Below are 21,778 nucleotides of genomic sequence, written 5' to 3'. Positions count from 1 at the left end.
CAGGCTATAAAAGGAATAATCCTGCAGGAAATGTGGAGTTGCATTATTTCTTTAGTGATCTCTGCTTCCATGGAAACAATTTTGTGGCCAATTCTAAATCTCATAAAAATAGGGCAGTAGGTCTATGTAAACCAGCAAGACATTTCCAATTAAACAGGCAGAATGCTTTTATCTAGGCCATTAAATACTTTGTTCTGTATCAAATATGATTATGGTGTTTGCTGGGATTTTAACAACCAGCTCCTTCCCCTGTGCCAGCTCTGTGGGGCTGGATGAAGTCCCCCTGCACACATCCTGCCATCCCTTGCTGCTCAGCAGGTTCCCAGCAGCAGGCTTCCTTCCCCTGCACTGCTCTGCCATGCCAGACCTTCCTTCTGTGGTGTCCTCTGCACCTCCCTACTACTTGCTTTCCACCACGACACCTCTTCCCCCATCACATTGCCATGTCCTCCTAGCTAAGTCATGCCCAGCAGACCAAGTGCTCTGTTAGCACAGCAGGAAAGAGTTCATCTGGATCCCACACTTGAATTGAAGTTGGATGATAAATATAGTTGCTTGAAAGACAATCTGATGATTACCTTAAGAATTCACTGGAGCTGCCCATGAAAGCAAACTCACTACACTACTTAAGTGATCCTACAGTCAGGATTCTCCCTGTGAAAGCAGTGTGGGAAATACCCATCTGCCATCCTTGGCACAAGGTACCACTGGATAATTTTCTGAAGGACACTAAAGCAGTGGACTTGTAAAAACAAATGAAGGAATCAAATCTATACCAAGGATAGGTGGCTAGCTGCCCATAACATTTAATCACTAGCTTGAAGTTTACAAGTAGTGACAAGCACAGTTTTGCTCTTCCTTCAAATCCTTCTTTGCATCAGCTGTGGCAACGCTCCCTCTAGTGGTATCAAACCTCCTGGAATCCCTTGGTATTGGCACTGACCTTAAGAAAATGCCCGATCTGCCCTCAGGGGACATGGAGCTCTTACAAACATGAACACAACTTTGAAGATACTGCATATACAACCTTTATTAGTAGACTCTTGTACACCATCAGTCAGGAGTATCAAAGCAGCAAGCAAAAGGAAGAAAGTACTTAACAGCAATGGCAGCAGCCTTCATTTGTTTTGTTTGGCTGGGTTGTTTTGGTTATTTGTCTTACTCAACTGAACTGCTGTTGGAAAGTTACTTATTTAAAAAAACACCTGGGTATTCCCCTCCCCTGGGACTCAAGGTATGCATCACTGTGAAGAAGCATGGCTGGAAGCTGGGATGGCAAAACTTGACTCAGCCAGCAAATACCCAGAAAGCATATTTGCCAAAAGATGCATCTTGTGGGATTACTTTTGTTTGTTTGCTTTTCAAACTGTTAACTCTTCCAGTTCAAGCATTCTACTTGCTACTCAACCATATCCCATCTCCTGAGCAGCAACCTGGCAAGGCATAACAGCTGGTCTTAGGTACAGAAACAGTATAACAGTCTACAACAGGTACACTAACACAAAGCTGGGATAGAAAGAATTGCTGGATGGGAGAAAACCCCAAACAAACAAGCTTCCCAATAAAATTATTTAGTGCCTTGTATATGTTTGGCAGCAGAACTGGTAGTATCAGTAACATAGATTTTTATCTCCTTAAAAACATGCAACTGCCAAACATCTATTATTGGCCACACAGTCAAAATAACTGTTGAAAGGCAGGTTAGTTACTGTCTTACCATGGCTCCTGCCAACTAAATAATTACTGAGCAGCACCAAGTCGTGTGGTAACACTGAGTGAGGATGGTACTAGCAGTCTTATGTCTTCCCACACCACGCTGCTAATGGACTCTGAGAACACCTAGAGTCTGCGTGCAGATCAAAGGCTCAATACTACACCATCTCCTCAAGAAGCAAACTTGCTTCAAACATAAATGTACTCAGAACTTTTCGTATGTAACATCACTGTTAAACCCAATGACCACAACCACATTACTTTAACTCAATTGTTACACAGAGCAGCAGCCAGCACATTGTTACCACTGCCTGGGTAAAACCAACATTCATCCTTAAGTGGCTGGAAACAGACAGCATGTGGGCAAGGACCACTGCCTGTTTCATACTGCTGTTACACCCAGAGGTTCAAAACTCTCTTCCTACAAATCAGAACTCATTACAGCTGTTAGTACATACAATTCTAGTTGGGATTGTTCTACAGAGTAACCTATGCAAAACTGTAAAAGAACACCTTACACCGCAGAGCGCTGCACAGCTGAGTAGGGAAGGAACGTGCTCTCACCAGGAGTGTGGAATTTGAACTAGAAATACCAAAAGCCATGCAGTAGTTTTAATTAGGAGGTCCCAGAGATGATGTGTTAGAATATATGCACACTGAGTCAGCATGCCTTAGAGAGACAGATACACCAAGTTTGTAAACTACACATAGCGGTGGGATCGAAAGCTGTGCACCAGCAGATCTGAGCAGAGAGAAGAGCATAGAACCTTCACCACTATTTTTTCACTCCATAGCTCTTGAGTCTGCACTGGGAGAACCACTGAGTATCAAGGGCTTGCATGTTTGCGAGATCATGTTCTGCACCTTCCAATAGCAACAGACAAGAGACAAAAGTTTCACAAGGCATGACAAAAGCAATGTTAACTCCTGTACAGGAATTCCCTTCTTGGGATGCAATTCTGCAATTTTAAAGCTTTCCAAAAATCTTTGTACAAATGAAAAGCTGAGTTAAAACCGTAAATATATAAAATCTTAAAGTTCCATTTCTGCTGTGAAGAACTAGAGCTATACACAAATATATATCTTTTTAAAATAAGAGCTGAGTCTGCGGTCACCCCTCTAGATATAAATTCAAGGTCTCACCTGCTTCATGTTTTCAAATATATTGTAGATCTCTGAGAAACTTTCCCCAGGATAAATCTAGGCAAATAGCAATAACTGTATACAAGTCAAGTTTCCTTGTGATTCAGAAAGCAAAATGTAAAGCCCATTTTGTCTGTAAAGATTCACAGTGATGCAGTTCATGAAATACTTCCAAGTGGCAATCAAGAAACTTCTCCATCGAGATCAATCTGTTTATGACTAATTTATATGAATACAATTGTATGAAATTTTAACTGAAGAACTGATACAGACCACAATGTTTTCTTACTGAACTAGAGATTACAGAGAAGACTGACTATAAAAGTTGGTGGGTTTTTTACTTTAAAAAGAGATTATTTTCTACTTAGTTGGCCATCAATCAAGAGCTCGTTTCCACAGGAAACAGTGGCAGTTAGAAGTGGACAAATCACAATGATCTGGCAGAACAACATAAAATCTCCCAGTAGAATGGAAGATCAGAAAGACTGCAACCTGTAAGAAGACAGGAGTTATCATTTCCACTGGAAACAAGCACAACCATTACTGAGAAGTCATGAAATCTTGCCAGCTTTTTCTCCCAAATATAGAAGCAAGATGGCAAAGAACATGCCAAAGAGCTACTTGACCATAAGTATCAATGGGGAAAAAAAAACCAATCACAACCATAAACCCCCTCTGATGATGCAGTACACTACAGCTGAATACAGCTCCAGAATGGAAACCAGGAATGTTTGAAATCAGTGAGCTATAAAACTTTCATTTCAGTCAAGTTTGTCTTCTGTGAATTCATTCAAATTTATCATCTCTAAAGCATTAAAGGAACAAAGTCAAACTGAGTCAGCTGTGTACCTGCAGAGAGAAAGTAAAGAGAACATTCTTAAACTGAAAGACTGGAGAGAGGACAAACTCTCCTTGGAAACTGAAGTGCAGTACTCTTGCCAGGCTGTCCTCCTTCCCCAACAGCAGGCTGATGGTCAATCAATTCATTCTGTGGCATCTCACAAAGTGTTAGTATGAAGCATCCCTCAGGTAGTCAGGTCACACACATGAGGTTTTCAAAGGATGTTTAAACCATACCAGTAAGATGACAAAGAATTCTTTAACGCTTATTATTAACATGGATAATAATTCTGAAAGAATTGGTATAATGGGGAGGAGGGGAAGAAAAATGAAACAACCACCCCCAAAATCCATCACTTTGTTTTGTTAGAGCCATCACATTGGCAGTTCCTTTGAACAGTCATTCTCATTTTCTCCAACATCACTCTTTTTCTCACTCTTGTATGTGGACAGGAATAAGTTTTCTATCTGAGTCAAGAACTCTTCAGCAATGAAGCAGTTTGTTACCTTGCCCAAGGTCTTCCTCATGCACTCCAAGAGCTAGTCAAAAGAAAAGGGAGATTTTTAAAAACTAGATGACCTTTGGAGGTACCTTCCAACCCAGACCATTCTGTGATTCTGTGTAAAAACTGCCATTTTACCCTAGTTTATTTTCCCCCCCCTTCTAGCTAGCAAGTATTCCAAAGAGCTGTTTATTTAGGGTTATCTCTACAGAAAGCGTTCAGTTGTACAATATACATCTCAAGTCACACAAGAACACAAGTGATTTAAACCCAGTTCATTAAAACCCATTCTGTAACAGCTAAATTCAAGCGAACCCTGCCAACTCGATTTTAGATGCAAGCTGTTTATAAGCAAAGTCATGTTGAGAGAGGAAAAAAAGAAATAAATGAGCTGTGTGTAATTGTTGTGACTGCATTTGGGCAGACTTTGTGTATTGTCTGTGCCATTCATGTTCCAGCTGCAGCAGTTGAGAACCTCACAGCAAGGACTACACCGACAAGGAAATTAAAGTCCCTACTTATGTGTGACAGACGTGGCACAGCGCTGCCTGGTTGAACAAAGGACTAGGAAGTCCAAACTGCTCTGGAAACGTGCAGCTTTCACCACTTTTGAAAGCACAACACACGCTGAGCAGAGACGGGATTAATTTGACATTCTTCCCCAAAGTGAAGTCAGAACTTCGTATCTGCACCTCACCCTCATCCCCAGTGCTCAGAGGAGCACCCTTTCGTTGTGCTTCTAAGGAAATAGGCTGCACTACACGAGTCATGTCTTGAGTTTGCATCTCTTGATTTGCACAAAAGTGATATAAATAATTGCAATTTAAAAAGCTGGAAGAAGAGAACTTACTTTCTGCAAACAAGTCAGGTCAGAATCTCTATGGAAAATTTTATCCATGGGGACACTGCTGTTAAAGAAGAACAAACAGTGCTGTAGAAAGCAGAGACACATCCTTCTGAAACACTAGTAAGTACCATGCACAAATGCTGACCTGGCTATTCGTGATACCCAGCAGACACATACCTGTGGCAGAATCTGTATTTTTCAATGATCCATCTTGTTTTTTCAAATATTAGTTCCCACTGAGGTTCCTCCAACATCTGCTGCACTTCAAATTTGTAGGGCAGGCCTGCCATCAATTGAAAAGCATTATTCCATGTGTCCACTGCACTCAACTCTTTCTTCTCTTTCCCTTTTTCAGTCATAGGTGCAATCCCTTCCTTCCCCAGAGCTGTTTGTAATTCATTAGAATCATAAAATGGCTTAGTTTGGAAGGCACCTCAGAGATCATCTACTTCAACCTCCCCAGCATGGGCAGGGATGCCTCTCAACTGCACTCAGCTGCTTCCAGGGAGGGGGCATCCACAAACTCCCTGGGCAACCTATTCCAGAGTCTCACCACCCTCCTACTGAAGAACTTCTTCCTAAGATTCAGTCTAAAAACTACTCTGCCTCAGCTTAAAACCATTCCCCCTTGTACTGTCTCTAGACACCCTTATGTAATTCCCTCTGCAGCCTTCCTGTAGGTTTGTTTTTGAGGTATGAACTGGCTGATGATGTGGCTGGCTATTGTTCTAGATTTCAGAGGAGTTTTGTTGCTAAAAGAAGAAAACCTTCCAGTTTATTGCAGGTGGGTGGGGAGAGACATCTAGAAAATATTCTCAAGGAATACCAGAAGATTACTTTCAGAACACAATTCAGGCAGGCAGAGAGAGATTTCAGCAAATCATTAAAAAAGCCTTGCCAAGATCCTAAAGATATAACAAGATGAAGGCGTTTTCCAGCTAGACCTCAGCAAGAGAAATGAAAGCAATAAATATGATCTGCTATTTGAGCACATCTCCAGTGGAAAGTGTTCAGTGCAGAACACATTTCCAAGAGCAAGAATTAATCCACACAAACAGTTAAGGCTTACAGGAGTTACTGATTTGAGTTCATTTACACAGTACTTAGTGCTACAGCCAACTTTTCCAAAGAGGTAGAGGATATCCCATTTTGCAAACAGCTGATTTCAGGAGATAAACATAAATATGAAGCCCTCTCGGACAGAAAATGTATGTGACTAAAAAAAGTCTACTGTTGAGGGCAGAGAAAGTTGGTAACTATGTTAACTCCACTCCAGAAGTTTGGGATGCATGGGAAATGAGGATAAAATTCCTGTACTATCAGCATGGTAAACAGGAACTGCTGCACAGATGTGGCCATCATTTCCCTTGTCCTAGGGCTATGAAGCAAATCTCCAGGCAGCTGGTGTCCCTTGCTTTCTTCCACAGGAAAAAACAGAGGGGGAACTGCCAGCTCACATCGGCCTCTGCCAAGAAAACTGGAAACCTTGGAGTTTGGATGCAAAAATCAGGACTTGCACAAAGGGAGGGAGGTGGAGAGAGAAGAGTCAGCTACCACAGCCATATACTGGTATCATGGCAATCATCCTCAAATTAATGTCAGGGAATGAGCAGAAAATGTGATCACCACTTGAAATACATTAATTTTATATGGTATGTTCTTAACTCTTCAGGAAAGGAAAAGATCCCCTTTGCATGAAATGCCAGCAGCATTAAAACTTTGTTCTCTCAGGCTGGGATTTGTGCCAGCACACCAGTTCGGCTTTCCTATTTTGTGCTTTCCTGGACAGCTGGCAAGTTTGATTCTTTGACCTTCTGAATGCTAAGTTACTCAAACAAGGAGTTCTGGCTGCTATAGCAGCCTACTCTTTGCTGTTGTAATTCTGTCTCCTCCACCAGAGGATCTGTTTGGAGTTTCGTTAACAGAAAAAAGTCTAAGGAACATAGAGAGAGGAGTTTCTCAGCTATTCATATGGATACTGAGGTATATTCATATGGTGGAGAGACCTCAGGCTGTTCAGCCTGGAGAAGAGCAGATGGAGGGGATCTGATCAATGATCTCAATAGCTAAAGGGTGAGGGGCAAGAGGATAGGGCCAAACATTTTTCAGTGGTGCCCAGTGAGAGGACAAGGGGCAAGGGGCAGAGACTAGAATACAGGAAATTCTACCTGAACATGAGAAACTCCTTTACTTTGAGGGTGCCAGAACACTGGAGAAAACTGTCTAGAGAGATTGTGGAGGGATTCAAAACCTGCCTGGACATGTTCCTGTGCAACCTGGAGTGGGTGACCCTGCTTTAGCAGGGGGGTTGGAATAGATGATCATCAGAGGCCAACTCCCACCATTCCCTGATTCTGTGATACTCTGTAAATAACAGTGACCCTTGTTCCCAACCCTTTTAATTTCTTTCATGGCTTGTGAGAAATACTAATACGAACAACGTTCTGTCCATTATTCTTGTCATGACATCATGGACCAGTGGAATTCCTGGTTTTGTAGAGCACAAATCACTACAGTATATCAATGTGTATTTCTCAAGTTCAAGAAGAGACAACATATTGCCCCTTAGTAACCAAAAGGAGAGAAAAATTAAGAAGAGATACAATATTGGTACTTACGGTAGGAACCATCTGAGCTGATCTCATCGCTAATTACAAGACAGGTCATCTCAGAATATGGAAGGGGATTGTTTCGGTTGTAAGGACTTATAATCATTCCAATGAACATGGCACCACCTCTGGAGAAATAACTCTGAAAAACACATAAGGAAATACACCCTTCTTCAGAGCATTCTACAATAAAGTCAATACAGTTTATGGCAATTCATGAACAAACCGATTTTAAAATGCGTTAGAGCAATCATGTGAATTAACACTAAATACCAGGGAGGCCTTAGGGTGGTTTGGTTTTTTTTGCTGTTTATTTGTGATGTACAGAGGAGCAAGTACCTGGTATTTAGCCTGGGTGTCGATATCTCGTATGGAGGGGTTGGGGTCGAAGGCCGGGTGGGAGTGGTACCAGCCGATAACGCCGAAGCCTCTGGCAGCCAGCGTTTCTGAGGCCTGCGTCTGGGACACTGGGTCCATCTCACACTGCAGGCCTGTACTGAGGCTGTTGCATGGCTCAGCTGCACACACCTGTTAAAAAAGTCTCCAGATGGATAAATGCAAGAAATCTCCATCAGTTAAAGAAAACAAAGTCTCACATACCAGCTCAGATAGAGCTACAGGCCAACACTTGAACATCAACGTAACTCCAACATTTCAAGGCTACAGTAATTAACTTCAATCTATTTATGTAGTTGCCCCTCAGAAAAAGCATATACATCTATTCAAATTACAGAAATTACCAGAACAATTCTAATATTTTAGAGAAAACATAGAAAGACAAACACTTACTTCTACAATTTTATCAGCTTCAGAATATCTTCCACCTAGCAGCCCTATTACTTCTGCCATAGACACATGAGAGTGCTAAAACGATATTAAACAATTATTAAAGTCCAAGCTGTATCACCTCTCTGCACATTGGTAGATCATACATTGGCTTCACAGCCACAACACAGCAATTTCTCAATGACATACAGAAGGAAAATTTGGGACAGCTAAAGATTCTTAAATACTCAGCATTTCCATTACTCCATACACACCTACAGAGTGCACTTCTATCTCGCTTCCACACATGAAGCGATGCCAGCTTCCAAAACTGAAGCTTGTGCAACGCTGTGCAGTGCTGAACCACTGCACCAATATTCATGTTGTAACTAACAAAACCAAACCAAACCACCCCACACCTTGCTTTATAAACACAAAATCAATGCCTAGACTAGCAGAAAATGAGCCCACAAAGATCTCCAAATGGCAATGTATTGTAGGAATTAGCTTTACTGAAATTAAAATATGACAGAAAAGTAGTAACATTCTTATTGTTTTCTAGAAGGTAAATGGTTGTACACTAAGCACAATATAAAAAAAAAATACATAAATCATCTTTAGTGGCCTTATCCAACACCAGATTCTCACTTGTATGTCCAAATGGAAAGAACCACTGCATTTCTCAGTCTTCTTATGGTGCCCATTAAAAAATACTGCACAGCTTTTTGAAAATTCAAAATTAATGCTCACCAAATCCATTATTAAAAGTGCTTCAGAAGACACTTTCACTTGGAAAGGTTCCTGAAATGATAAATGCAATAATGAGTCCAAGAAAAGCAACCCAAGTGGAAAAGCATTCTGGGGTGTTCACTCACAGGTACATACCTGCTTCTCTTCAGTGAATACACAGCAGGGTATCAGCTGAAAGGGATCAAAGGAACTATAAAATGAAAGAAAATTTCTCTAAAGTTGTCAGACAGTCAGGAAACTTTTCCAAGTTTCCCTCTGTCTCCTTGGCAGAGGAGGAACAACCACGTTTTCTTTACTGGATTTTGACATCCCCACATTAAGATGACTACCACCAAATACAGACAGCTTCACTACATTTGAACTGCACACAACTTATTTCTGACCATGATTTGCAGCACTCCAGCCTGAAGCTACACAAGACTTCTAGATGACCTACATCTGGACATGCTGTACATCAAATAATACCTTTTTATTGGTCTTGAACCTTTAGAAGATTTTGCAGGTTTCAGTTTTTCTTCCTCTCTTCTTCTTGCCAATTCTTCAGCAGACAGGTGCTAAAAAAATAATTTAACAAGTGAAATGTGCCTTAATGCTTTAAGTGCTCTCTCAACAGTGATTCCAAAACCAGCTCAGAGTAAGTTTTTGAGATCAGTATCCTGTTGACATGCTGTCAATTTGTGTGTCTTACAGGACTACTCAAGGCAGAGGGCAATAGCTATGGCAGAATCAAGCAGTGAGAGTGATGGCAATCAGAGATCTAGGCCACAAAGGACCAAATGAGAGAATTCTGACCTCCTCTAAATCCATCAAATTCAGTAAAATCACAGCCCATATCACAAAGCATGGCATCAATCTAAGTGTGATAGCTAAGAGGAACATCTGCCATTACAATCTCTGACCAGAATTTACCAAGACACCTTTTTCAACCTTTATTTCCATCCAAGTATCTATTTTGCAAAGAATGCTGGAATTACTGATCCTGGTTACTCAAAATAGGTACAGCCTTTGCAAACAGTTTGCAAACGGACAACTGGGTATTTTCTTTCCAAATCTTCTATAAAATATTTAAACTTGTATAGAAGTCTCTAAGCACTTCCTAAAGCATAGTATTTCTGGGAATGCTGCTAGTAGCAGAATTCTTATTAGGAACTCACATCACCTGCATTGTAAGCACAGAAACCATATGGGACTGAAAAAAATCACATTTAAATCTTATTCTCCTATCCCCTACTGTTAGCTTTAGGAAGGTAGTTAACAGAAAACAAAGGGTCATGAAATCTGCAAGACAAAAGAAAGAACATTCCAGGCATAGATCAGCGTAGGATACACATGCTCACAACAGGAACACCTCTGTAAGCACCAAAGCACAGTTGTATTTATCAGCTGCATAAAGATCTAACAGCTGCTACATTACTGTGGAATTATTGCTTCCACCAAGAGAGGTTAAGTACCTGCTACACAACTGCTTCCCTTGTCTAGTCGATGCAACACCACCTGCTAGCAATTAGCAAGGATTCATTTTGTAAGGGAAGTTTAAACACAGAGGGGTTACCTCAAAAGTCTGTCCTTCCAAATCCTTTGCATCACACCAGTTTCCCCAAGGGTCTCGCACTCGCCGTCGTCTCGTACGCTGCAGCAAGCAAATCGACATAAGTCAAGGATCTTACTCCTAGAAAAGCTGCATTCGCTTTGGCTCATCAGCCACAAGAATACTGTCCAAAAGGTCACTGCCACATGAATGTTACTTATGCTCTGCTCCCAGAAAAGAAAGAAAACCCTGGAGTTGTGTAGAATTCAGTAGTTCACAGACTGTCACAACTCAGCAGTGAAATTTTCAGGTTTTCAGGCAAACAGAAGACCTGGCTGATGTTCCATGGATCATCAACATCTTCAATAGCAACACTCCAGCATCACACCAGATTAGGGCTCAGACAATAGAAAAAGCTGTAAACCAGAGCGTTTACACCTTGTGGAGGCTACACTACTTTACATCTCAATCTGTTATTTTTTTAGTGGGATTGATTTAGTTTTCCTCTCTTCAATTGATTTATTTTGATATGAAGTACTTAAAAGCTACTATATTAAATGTGAAAACCAAAGTTAAATCTAGCAGGCCTCAGTAATTCATATTATAATCTTATAAATGAGTTACTAGTGTCTTGAATTGTGTAGATAAGGCTGTGAGTAAGCCAAATCATAGAGCTACTATGAGCAACAGTTAAAATGCAAGAACTTAATCACACACTCCCAACACACTCCACCATTTTCTGGCTAATACATTATGAAGAGGTAGGTAGGCAGGGGTTAGGGCCTCAGGAAAAAGACTAAAACACACCTGTAGTTCAGTCCCTGAACAGAAATCAAATGTGTAAGACAGAAGTTAGGGCAGACACTTATCAGAGAGCAGAACTTGCACCTAAATGGACACTGGAATTACAAGGCATCCTCATGAAACTACAAACTGAACAGAGGAGAAGTTCCCCGAGATGCCCCAGCCTGAAAATGAAGATTGAAAAGACCTTCTCCATGCTGAATGGTTTTTGCTGCCCCCAGCCCCCTCACCAGCACGTACCATGGACTGCAGGCGCTGAGCAAGCTGGTAGGCTTCCACCGTGTCTTTGCCTTCCTTGGAGCGTGCCTTGTCAGCTGGCTGGGGGCGGTTATAGACAGCCTGTTCTACAGGGTGCAAGAGAGAGACACTGGACTTCAGTAAGCTACAAAGCCACTCACTGCTGCTAAAGAGCCAAGAATGCCATAGATAAGTGTTAATGACAAATGCCATAAAGAAAAAAGCAGTAACAACAGAACTTGCAGTGGAAAGGGATCTCTTGATGGCCAAACTACTGATTGATGATATAGCCCTCTCCCACTACTGCAGCATTTTTAAGACAGGAATACTTCTTTCTTTATTGCTAACTTTTAATAACCTTTACCTCAGACTAGATGTATTTGCAGTACACTACTCCTCTCCTCAGTAACTGCCATTCAACTCTGGGCCAAAATCAATCCCACACTCTAAACCAATGTTAAGCTATAGGTGTCCTTTTAACATGTCACCTAATATTAACATTTGAATCTTGTGAAAACTAGCTCTGAGGATGAAGACTTTGGGTTTTATTTATGAAACACTTGCCATTCACTATAGGAAAAGAAACATCAGCTTTAATTCTGTCTTATGAAGAGGGAGGGCAAAATTTCAGATGGAGTAGGTATCAGGAAAAAAATAAATCCAATGCTTGACACTCAGAAAAGCACAAAAGGAAACACCCCACCAGCTGGTGTGGGTAAGCATGAGGGAGAAAGGTAAAAATAAAAGCAGAAAAAAAGCAAAGGTCTTATGTAAACCCAAAAATCCATAATCCTGTAAGGTCAGAAACTCCTCTTGATTTTCAAAGGTTGTGAGAGACAATCTGCTCCGAAGGTCCTTCCTAGTGAGGATTAAGGTGAATCCTTACATGGGAACAGTATAACCTGACATTACGCAGTCCTTCAACATGAATTCAAAAGGAGGTTCCGGCCACACAGGCTGCAACACAGCTATACTGAACACAGTCCAAAGATTCCTCTTCTACAGAACTTGAATGTAACAACAGTTACTGTTTAAGACATTAAGACCATGGAGAGTTTGGAAGATTATCCACGTGGATGCCTGATTCTGATTAAGTTCAGTCATCCACGCTTCAATGAAATCAACTTGTAACTTTTCTTTAAAAGACACATCTACTAAGCTTCATGCTTAGCCTTCAGGGGAAAACATTCATTTTAATACAAAAAGCAGACAGACAACAATAGATGTGTTCAGCAAAAGCCAGTTACAATTCTGAACTGATGCTAACAAAAATATCTTTACCACAGCCAAAGTTAATTGCTCCTATCAATTCCAAGTACGTGTGGATGCGCCCGATGCAGTTAACGTCACCGCAGTTCTTAAGGCCTGGACGTACTGAAGTCTTATTCAGGTACTTGGGTTTACATCTCTCCCTAAAATAAAGGGCAGCACATTGTCAAAAGTAAACCGAGTCCTGTGGGGAGGAAGGAATTGTTTAACTTGAGCTGAGGTTAAGATGAGGCACTGGAGTGGTGTTTTCCCTCCAAGTTGCACACACGGCACATTACCATGCAGAAGTAGGAACTTCATAAACCACATACTATTCATCTTAGGGTTATTCATACCTAGGCAGAATGAAATTTAGGTTCCATGTGTTTAACAAACTCTTCAACATGACTGTTGCCAGGAAGCTATGAAATTACTCAGCAGTATTGTGATATTGTTAAATTGATGTAATAAAGTCTGAGGTAGATTAGTCTACTCCTATAACCAAAGGGCTTCCTTGGAGTAACAAATAAAAGCCTCTTCTAACTTTCTGTACACTTACTACTTCCTTTTGAACTGTCAGTGAATTATTTCATTTCCAAACTGATACTGAATCATTTCAGCTCAGCACTCAGGAGTTGCTAAGCTGTCAATGCATAAGACAACTGAAAGGTAACAGAGTTCAACTCAGCAATTCCTTCTACTAACCAACACACCAAGCAACAAAACAAAGCTGTTAACAGAACAAACTGTGTATGGAGCCTGCTACCAAAAATTCCTGAGTATCCCTGAAGTGGATGAAGAAATATAAAATATTCACTTATACAAGCATTCTGAATTTGCAGTAATTTTCTCAGGCAACATTATTTGCTCTAGCACAGTGTATGTCTTCTAGCTGTCCTTCTGCAAACGCCTATGATGCAACAGACCTCTGAATGTAATCAAGTTATTTTGAGGAACCATTTATTAAAATCATTCTTAAATATAGGATGACAAAAATGGGAAGAAAACATAACCAAAATGGATGCAGCTTGTTCTGATATAGGACACTCATTTTCATAATGCTTCTCAGCTTCCAGAATGCCAGGGGGGAAAAAAAATGGCAAGATGTGAAAGAAGCATTAATAATCACTGCTGTTCACTGACAATCTTTATAATGCTACCATAAAATAATTTTACTCTCTTCAGGAGTAAGCTATTGTTACTAAGTAATGTCTTAACTAAAACAAAGCAGAACATAAGTCATCTCAGTCTTTCATTTCAGTAAATGAAATGAATGCACCTTACCACTGATCCAAAATATAGTTCCTGATTTTCAGATAGCGCTCTGGAGTTTTGGCCTGGCGGCCCTCAAAAAATTCAGGAATAGCTTGTTTTTCTTCTTCCAGAATGACATTTCTGTCAACCTCCACTTCCTGATCAGGAGGCTTAAGCTCCTCTGCTTCTTCTGGATGATCTTCATCTGCTTGGCAGGCAGAACGAAAAAGCAATCCATTATCAGCTGGGTATCTCTGTTCCACATTATGCTCCTGATCAGTTACTTGTGCAGTACCAGGAGATGTTAACAGTCTGCCTTGTTCAGCCTTCTCAGTACAATTATTGTATTGCTGGTAATCTAAGTTCACAGATTTATCACCGTTGAGGTGCTGAGAACATGTTGCTGGAACTGCTGGAAATACTAATGCATCCACTGGATCTCTCTTGGTGTGCAGAGGATCTTCTGTAGGCAAAGAAACTGCAGAACTGTGTCCAGCAGATGACAAGCTCTGTTCCATTCCTCTCGATTCTTCAACTGGACTTTCTGAGGGAACAGATAATTCAGATTTCCCAGTTTCCTGGTGGAAGGCAGGAGAAAGTAGTTCATCCATGTCATCAGTTATGTCTACTTCTTCATCATCTGACAGCTTTTCTATTTTCACTGCATTCAGATTGGGGTCTGCACGGCCTCTCAAGTTCCCAGATGACCACTCTTCTACCTTAATCCCATCTTCAAAAGGAAGAGTGCTCCCACACTGACTTTGCTCTTCTTTCTCAGAAGCACCATTTTTTGCCTTGGGAAAACATAAAATACTTTTAGGAGGGACAAACAAAACAATCCCCTCTGCCTCCCTGTGACTGTTTGAGGCTGTGCCTTTTAAGGAAGGGGCACACTGGCTAAATGTTTATAAAATATTTTGGTATTCTAAACGAGTTTCATTGGTAGGATTGTGGGAGGTGAGACTGTTGGGCCCGGCACAGCTGGGACTTTCCTTCAGTATTCCTTTCTTCGCTGTCCCTTTCGGCTGGACTGCTTCTGGGCTTCTTGCCAAGAGATAAGAACTAACTAACTCCCTGTGCTTAGGCCTCTGTCTGCTGTACTAACTCCCTTTTTTTCTCTTTTTCTACCTTTTTGGGGGAGAAGGGAGGTAGGGGGGTGAAGGGGGCACAGGGGGAAGCCCCCTCTGTTGGGGGGCTGGTTTCTGACTGTGTTTATTTGCTGTATATTTCTGTATATATTGTAAAATACCTGTATTTGTTGTGTTACATAGAATCTGTTTCCTTGTAAAATATAGTCTCATTTCTCCGACTGGGTTTTAGCCACGGTTTCTTCTCAGTGGGGGAGGGAAAGCAGAGCCTTTCCTTTCAACCTACCACACTCCCAAACGGTCAGAACTGTTTTACTTGACCAGCAGATACTCTGAATTGTTTCTTCCTCATCCTACCTTTTAAAATAAAACATTTTAATCCATTCTAGTTCACTGCAGTTGACTTTTGCATGGCATTACAGGTACTAGCCCTAGTGTCAATGAACATGTATTTCCATTCAAAACCCCTTAGTTTAAGCAATTTTTAAAAGTAAAAATGAATTTCTAGTCTTTAATTACTACTCCGAGCAGTAATTTCTGCTTAAATGCCCCTCAAGTCTCAAAGGAGGGTAAAATTAAACTGCAACACAAGGCTGAAACAGCTGCATAGTGGGAAACAATTATTTTCAAACTAACAACCAACAGAGTAAGAGATCACCATTATACCACATTTATTGTTTAGTTACAACAATACTGAACTCATTCTAAGATGATCCAAGGGCTGGGACACCTCTGCTATAAGGATAGGCTGAGGGAGCTGGGGTTGTTCAGCCTAAAGAAGACTCCAGGGGTGCCTTAGAGCTGCCTTCCAATACCTGAAGGGATCCTACAGGCTGCAGGGTGACTTTTCATAAGGGTGTCTAGCAATAGGACAAGGGGGAACTGTTTAAAACTGAGGGAAAGTAGGTTTAGACTGGATCTTAGGAAGAAATTCTTCAGTACAAGGGTTGTGGGATTCTGGAATAGGCTGCCCAGGGAGACTGTGGCCGCCTCCTCCCTGGGGGTACTCAGGGCCATGTTGGATGAGGCCTTGAGCAGCCAAGTCTAGTTGAGAGTCATCCCTGGACATAACAGGGAGGTTGGAGTAGATGATCTGTAAGGTCCCTTCCAACCTAAGCCATTCTAAGATTCTATGATTCTAAGAATTCAAAATCAGGTCTGACTTCATATTTACATCTGTGTATATTCCACTTTCCTGAACATGAGAATAAATAGAGTATGTACTTTAATAGCAATACCCTGAAAAGACAGATTAAAATCAGGCTGTGTGCACAACAGCATGCTTATCAAACAGCCTTTTTGCTACCTACAGAGGCACTCTGTTTACCTTGTTCTTAAAATACTGCCGAGCATAGCTCTTCACTTGTAGAACTGTACGGCTTCCAATCAGCTTGGCAATTTTTGTCCACCGGCGGCCAAACTTCACCTAGGACAATGAAGCACATTTACATTACCCAAACTCGAACACTCCAGGCACTGCACTTTGTGTCTCAGAACAGTTTAAAAATCTCAGGTAGTCATTACAAATGCACAAACAGTGCAGCAAACTCATGGTGAAGAACCTTGGTGTTCATTCTACCAAGGAGAAAACTGCATCAAAGAGTAAGAACTACTGCTCTTCTTAACTAGAGGATCTTCTTCCACCTAAGCCAGGCAATTCTGCTGCCTACTAACCCCAGGAATTTTATGAGGTAAACCCTATAACACCCAGCACTCTACAACCATATAATCCCTGAAGACCCTACAACAGTAGCTAAAGGATTGCACTTTATTAGCTGATTTGCCTTTAAGGATATGCTACATTTCCTGTAGTTAACCACAGCATTTTGATTGTACAAGTTCTCAAGCTGTATATTTGAAATATCATTGGATTTCAAATTGCCATCAGCCTCACATGAACAAAATCTGGTAAATGAATTTTGAGGGATTCATCAGTATAGAATCATAGAATGGTTTGGGTTGGAAGACCACTTAGTTCCAACCCCTCTGACATGGGGATACCTTCAACTAGACCAAATTGCTTAAGGACCCATCCCATCTGGCCTTCACTTTCAGAGAGGGGGCATCCACCTCCCTGGGCAACCTGTTCCAGTGTCTCACGACCCTCACTATAAAGAATTTCTACCTAATCTCCAGTCTAAATCTCCCCTCTTCCAGCTTCAATCTATTCCCCCTCTCCCTATCACTACAAAGTTCCACCCCAGCATTCTTGTAGGTCCCTTTGGGTAATAAATACTAAATAAATCTACAGTGTCATTATGCCCTTAGCAGAAGGCAATCATTTTTAACACACTGGAAGTACAGAAGCTGAAGCAGATAAATATAACATGCTTATTAACTACTACTACTTTGTTATTTAAGATAAACTAATGACTTCTATTCCAAATATTACATAAACTTACCAGTCCTTGTTCAAACATCTCCTTTTCTTCTGAAGTCCACTTCAGTGAGTAGCTGGCTGGTTTTGTAGGTGATCGCATCCTAGAAAAAAAGGGAAACAGAAGTCAGCGCTTTCTTTTTATATTGTCAAGTCCCAGTAATGAAGGCAACTTCTGAGGGGAGGACTATTCCCTGCCTTCAGTAAAATTCAAGGTGTTGATTTAAACATGAATGCAACTGATAATAAAACTGTTGAGAATTGTGTTATCAAACACTCAACAGGCTCCCCAGGGAGGTGGTTGAATCCCCATCCCTGGAGGTCTTTAAAAGATGCAGAGACGTGGTCCCGAGTGCCATGATTTAGCACCACATTTGGTAGAGCTAGAGAATGGTTGGACTTCACGATCCTAAAGGTCTTTTCCAACCAAAATGATTCTATGTCAGCTTCTCCATCATAAAGGAATATTCGAGGCACACAATACTCATCAGTAACCAGCTGCAGAGAAATACAGAGAAGCAAACAGAAAAGTTCAGGCAAGAAAGCCAACTGGAATCAACAGGGGCTTTCTTTCGTAAGGAGTATTGTGCGTCAAAAACCCCAAGTTCACTACAGCCCTATCATTACACAAAACAACATTTCTTTGCGTTGAAAGATGTATTAAATAATTTTGTGCAGCCAAACAAAAGGAACTAAGGAACTTTACAACTTTGTTTTTCTTATTTGTAGTGTCTGCTAGCAGAACAATATCAGACACCAGACTTCAAATTGCAACTCAATCATTAAGATGTACGTACATGACCTTCCCAGCTTTCTTATGCGGGCTGCAAATGAAAAACAAAGTGAAAGTAAAAATTAATAATTATGATGGTGCTGTAGATCTCAGCAAATCACCTTCTTTTTGGAGGATTTCTCATTTCTTCTCATCTAACTGAGAATTTCTTCCAGAACACAGCTTACCTTTTCATAGATCTTTTCTCTGCTTCCTTCTGATTGAGCCATATTTTTTCAGAGAGTGATTTATTAGATAAATAGTATCTGAAAGGGTTATTAAGGAAGTTTTCAAAGCATCAGAGATATTTGTATGTGTGCTAATTCTAATAGTCATCTAAATTACACATACAATTACATTCAGCTGTAGCAGCAAGTACTGCACTGCTTTCAAAACTAAAATAAACAATTACATACTAGTTAAAAGCACAAGGAAGTGACATTTGAGTTCTGAAGCTCCATGCTCACTTTACCTACAGCACACTAAGTATCCTAGCTCTACAACAGCATTTTTTCTATTTTTTACTTAGAAACCATAGAAAAATAATTTTCATTACTGATACTTTATTTTCAAATTAAGCCTCAATAACTCATTCTGCTAGGAAAACTTTAATTTCTTTACTTTCTTATTCTTCTGATACTGCAAATTACTACTCTCAATCACAGAAAGGACATTAAAAAAAATATCTGCCTGTGACTATTATTTGTATAACCTAGTCTGTGATAGGGCCACTTATGCCAGAACCACTACTACCAGTAAGACTATTTAAGCCAATACTGCTTAAAAATAGAAGCATTTTTTAAAAGGAGGGGGAAAAAAAGCAGCAGCTGTTCCTTCCCATTTTCATCTTTCATGCTGGTAGAAGTAAGAATGTAAACAGACAAAAAAAATCAAACAGTAAGCCTGTCCAAATAAAGAATTCATCAAAAAGAACTAGCGATTCTTAGCCAGATCAGCTGTATAATCAGGTTCACTATAAAGCCACACAAACAGCTAACCAGCACAATGCTGGAGGTGGCACCGAACAAGCAGCTGAAGCAGGGACAAATGTTGCTATTTTTGGTGTCAATGCCAGGTTAAATCCCACAAGCTTCAGAGGCATTTTCTGAAGAATCGGAAGCACCAGAGGAAGCTGCAGGCAGCTGGATGGGGTCTTCCTTGATTTCTGCAAACAACCTACAGTGTTACAGTGCTTCAGTCACCTTAACAAGAAAAGATTTGTCCAGTTCCTCTAGAAACAGGAAATTTTCTACTGTTCTACAGGAAAACACAGAAGCAAATCAGCAAAAGGATACTCTTCTTCCAGCAACATTTTCTCAATCACAGCCCTATTTTCTTCACTAATGCTGCTGTCCAGTGTCCATGGCTGCAAACAACATAAATATATTTCAATATATAAATTCTGTCATGCTGTTACTTGACTGTCAGTAATATAGGATAGTTTATAAAAGTAAACAATAAAGCACTTGTTACAACCCTAAAAGAGCACATGCACAGAGGGAAAAGAATGGATAAAAGTTCTGATAACCTTGCTAGAAGCACCACTAATTAAAAAAACACTTACAAGACTGTTATCAGTTCTCCAAGAAGAATCAAGATAGTGATCCTGCAGCAAGCTTGAAGCTGTGTTTTCATGATCTCTGAAAAAAGATTCCAGTGTTCAAAACAATGCAAACACAAATCAATATACCTCTTGCTGCTTTTGGAGCTTATCAGGTGTGGGATAACTGCCTAGCTTACTGTGGGACAGGAAGGCAAGCTGATTCAGTAGCCTTGGAATCAAGGTCATTTACAATCATGAAGCATAGATTGTAAATGAAGACCCATGAATCTGGCTTGCCAAAGAGCTGAGGGAGGGAGTCTTATGAAGACAAGACAGCCCAGTTTTGGTTAACACTGATGGAGCAAGGCTAAGATAATATAAGCACCCAACTTATATTTTTGAGACCTCTGCATAATTAACTATGATTTTAATGTTCAAGTTAATATGCCTTGCTATGCTAATGAGCAAAACTGAGTACATGCTAAACATATACGACTACATTAACTCAACTCTCCTCCCAAATTATGGTAAATGTCACCTAGAAGGCAGGGACAGCAACCCACAAGAGCAACATCTCTCAGTGTGCAGGGGCATGGCATTGGCACCAGCACCAGTACCAATGCCAGCTGCAGCAGCTGGGAGGGATTGACAGAGACAAGGATGGTCAATGTGCTGTGCTCCTTTTCCTCCACCCAAGACAGGGACATCTTTCTTGGTGGGAACTGCATCTTCACCTTAACATTTGCTAGCATTTCTGTTGTATGTTAGAACTACTGCAAAGGTTTGCGTCATTGACTGTCAGACGTCTCCCAGGATTTATCAACCTGAGACTATCTTGAAGTCAGTGCACTCATTGCCATCAATCCGGAATCTGTTGTATCTTTTGCTTTAGTAAATTAAACCACTTGATTGTTTTAACTTTCTGACCTTATCTCAGAACAACTCCTTCTTGGGGCACTTGAAAGAGACACAATTGTCAATTCTACCAAATAATTCTAGTAAGAGTCCCGGGCCCTGAGTCTGGCAGGCATTGGGATCTTACCCTTAACAAGACATCAAGAGATGGGTCAGATCAGTAGTCCCCATTGTCCAGTATTCTGTGTCCAGCAGTGACAGGTGCTAGTCTAATACAGCATGTGAGTCTGGCCACTGCTTCTGACATGACCCTCTCATGCTCTTCCTGCACATAGTAGATCTGTTGTGCTAGAATTGCTGCCCACTCACTCCAGCATGTTTACAGATCCCTTACGCGTGAGTTTGTTGAATCAGCTTTTTGATCCTCCCTGTGTTGTTTGCCAAACCTATCTGCCTCTGCAAGTCCACTACTAGTTATGCAACAGGGCACCTTCTCCCTAAACATTCTAAAGAAGGGACTCAGCAGTCTCACCACCCAGTGTCCCTAGTTCCCGTCACGCTGCATCCGATGACAGCAGTTCCGCGGTCACCTCGTTTTAATGATTTTACAGGCCCCGCTCTCAGTGCCCGGCCCGCTGATGCTTAGCACTGGCGCTTCCCTCCCACTTCACAGGCCCTCAACGAGACTCCCAAGGTCTCTCCCCTGAGGCACGGTGAAGCACTCACAAACCCTGCCCGTCGCGAGGCGAAGGGGCACACTCCCTGGCGCGAACAGAACCACCAGCCTGCAGCGCGGCCCTCACTCACCCTGACGCCGCCTCTCCGGGCTCAGCCGCCGGGTCCCCTTCGATGTCCACCTCCAGCTCCAGCTCCTCCACCGCCGCCATGACAGTGGCCCCACG

General features: G+C 41.3%; 1 protein-coding gene across 1 annotated transcript; it reads right to left on the bottom strand.

Annotated features, from left to right (window-relative positions):
• Positions 1-1,822: 1,822 nt before the first annotated feature.
• On the bottom strand, positions 1,823-21,766 carry MYSM1 (Myb like, SWIRM and MPN domains 1). Its single transcript, XM_054165138.1, has 20 exons — positions 21,684-21,766; positions 20,043-20,118; positions 19,774-19,844; positions 18,667-18,744; positions 18,504-18,530; positions 17,732-17,810; positions 16,657-16,755; positions 14,272-15,035; positions 13,021-13,151; positions 11,743-11,846; positions 10,723-10,800; positions 9,636-9,724; positions 9,306-9,360; positions 9,171-9,221; positions 8,445-8,519; positions 7,995-8,183; positions 7,665-7,797; positions 5,224-5,329; positions 5,050-5,107; positions 1,823-4,236 (listed from the first exon to the last, which is right to left on the bottom strand). The coding sequence occupies exons 1-20, from the start codon at positions 21,761-21,763 to the stop codon at positions 4,072-4,074; spliced, it is 2,508 nt and encodes an 835-aa protein (XP_054021113.1). The 5' UTR covers positions 21,764-21,766; the 3' UTR covers positions 1,823-4,071.
• Between the last annotated feature and the right edge of the window lie 12 nt (positions 21,767-21,778).

The sequence above is a fragment of the Dryobates pubescens genome, chromosome 11, assembly GCF_014839835.1.
Source record: "Dryobates pubescens isolate bDryPub1 chromosome 11, bDryPub1.pri, whole genome shotgun sequence".
In the NCBI taxonomy this organism is placed as follows: Eukaryota; Metazoa; Chordata; class Aves; order Piciformes; family Picidae; genus Dryobates; species Dryobates pubescens.
This window is presented reverse-complemented; position numbering and strand designations above follow the sequence as displayed.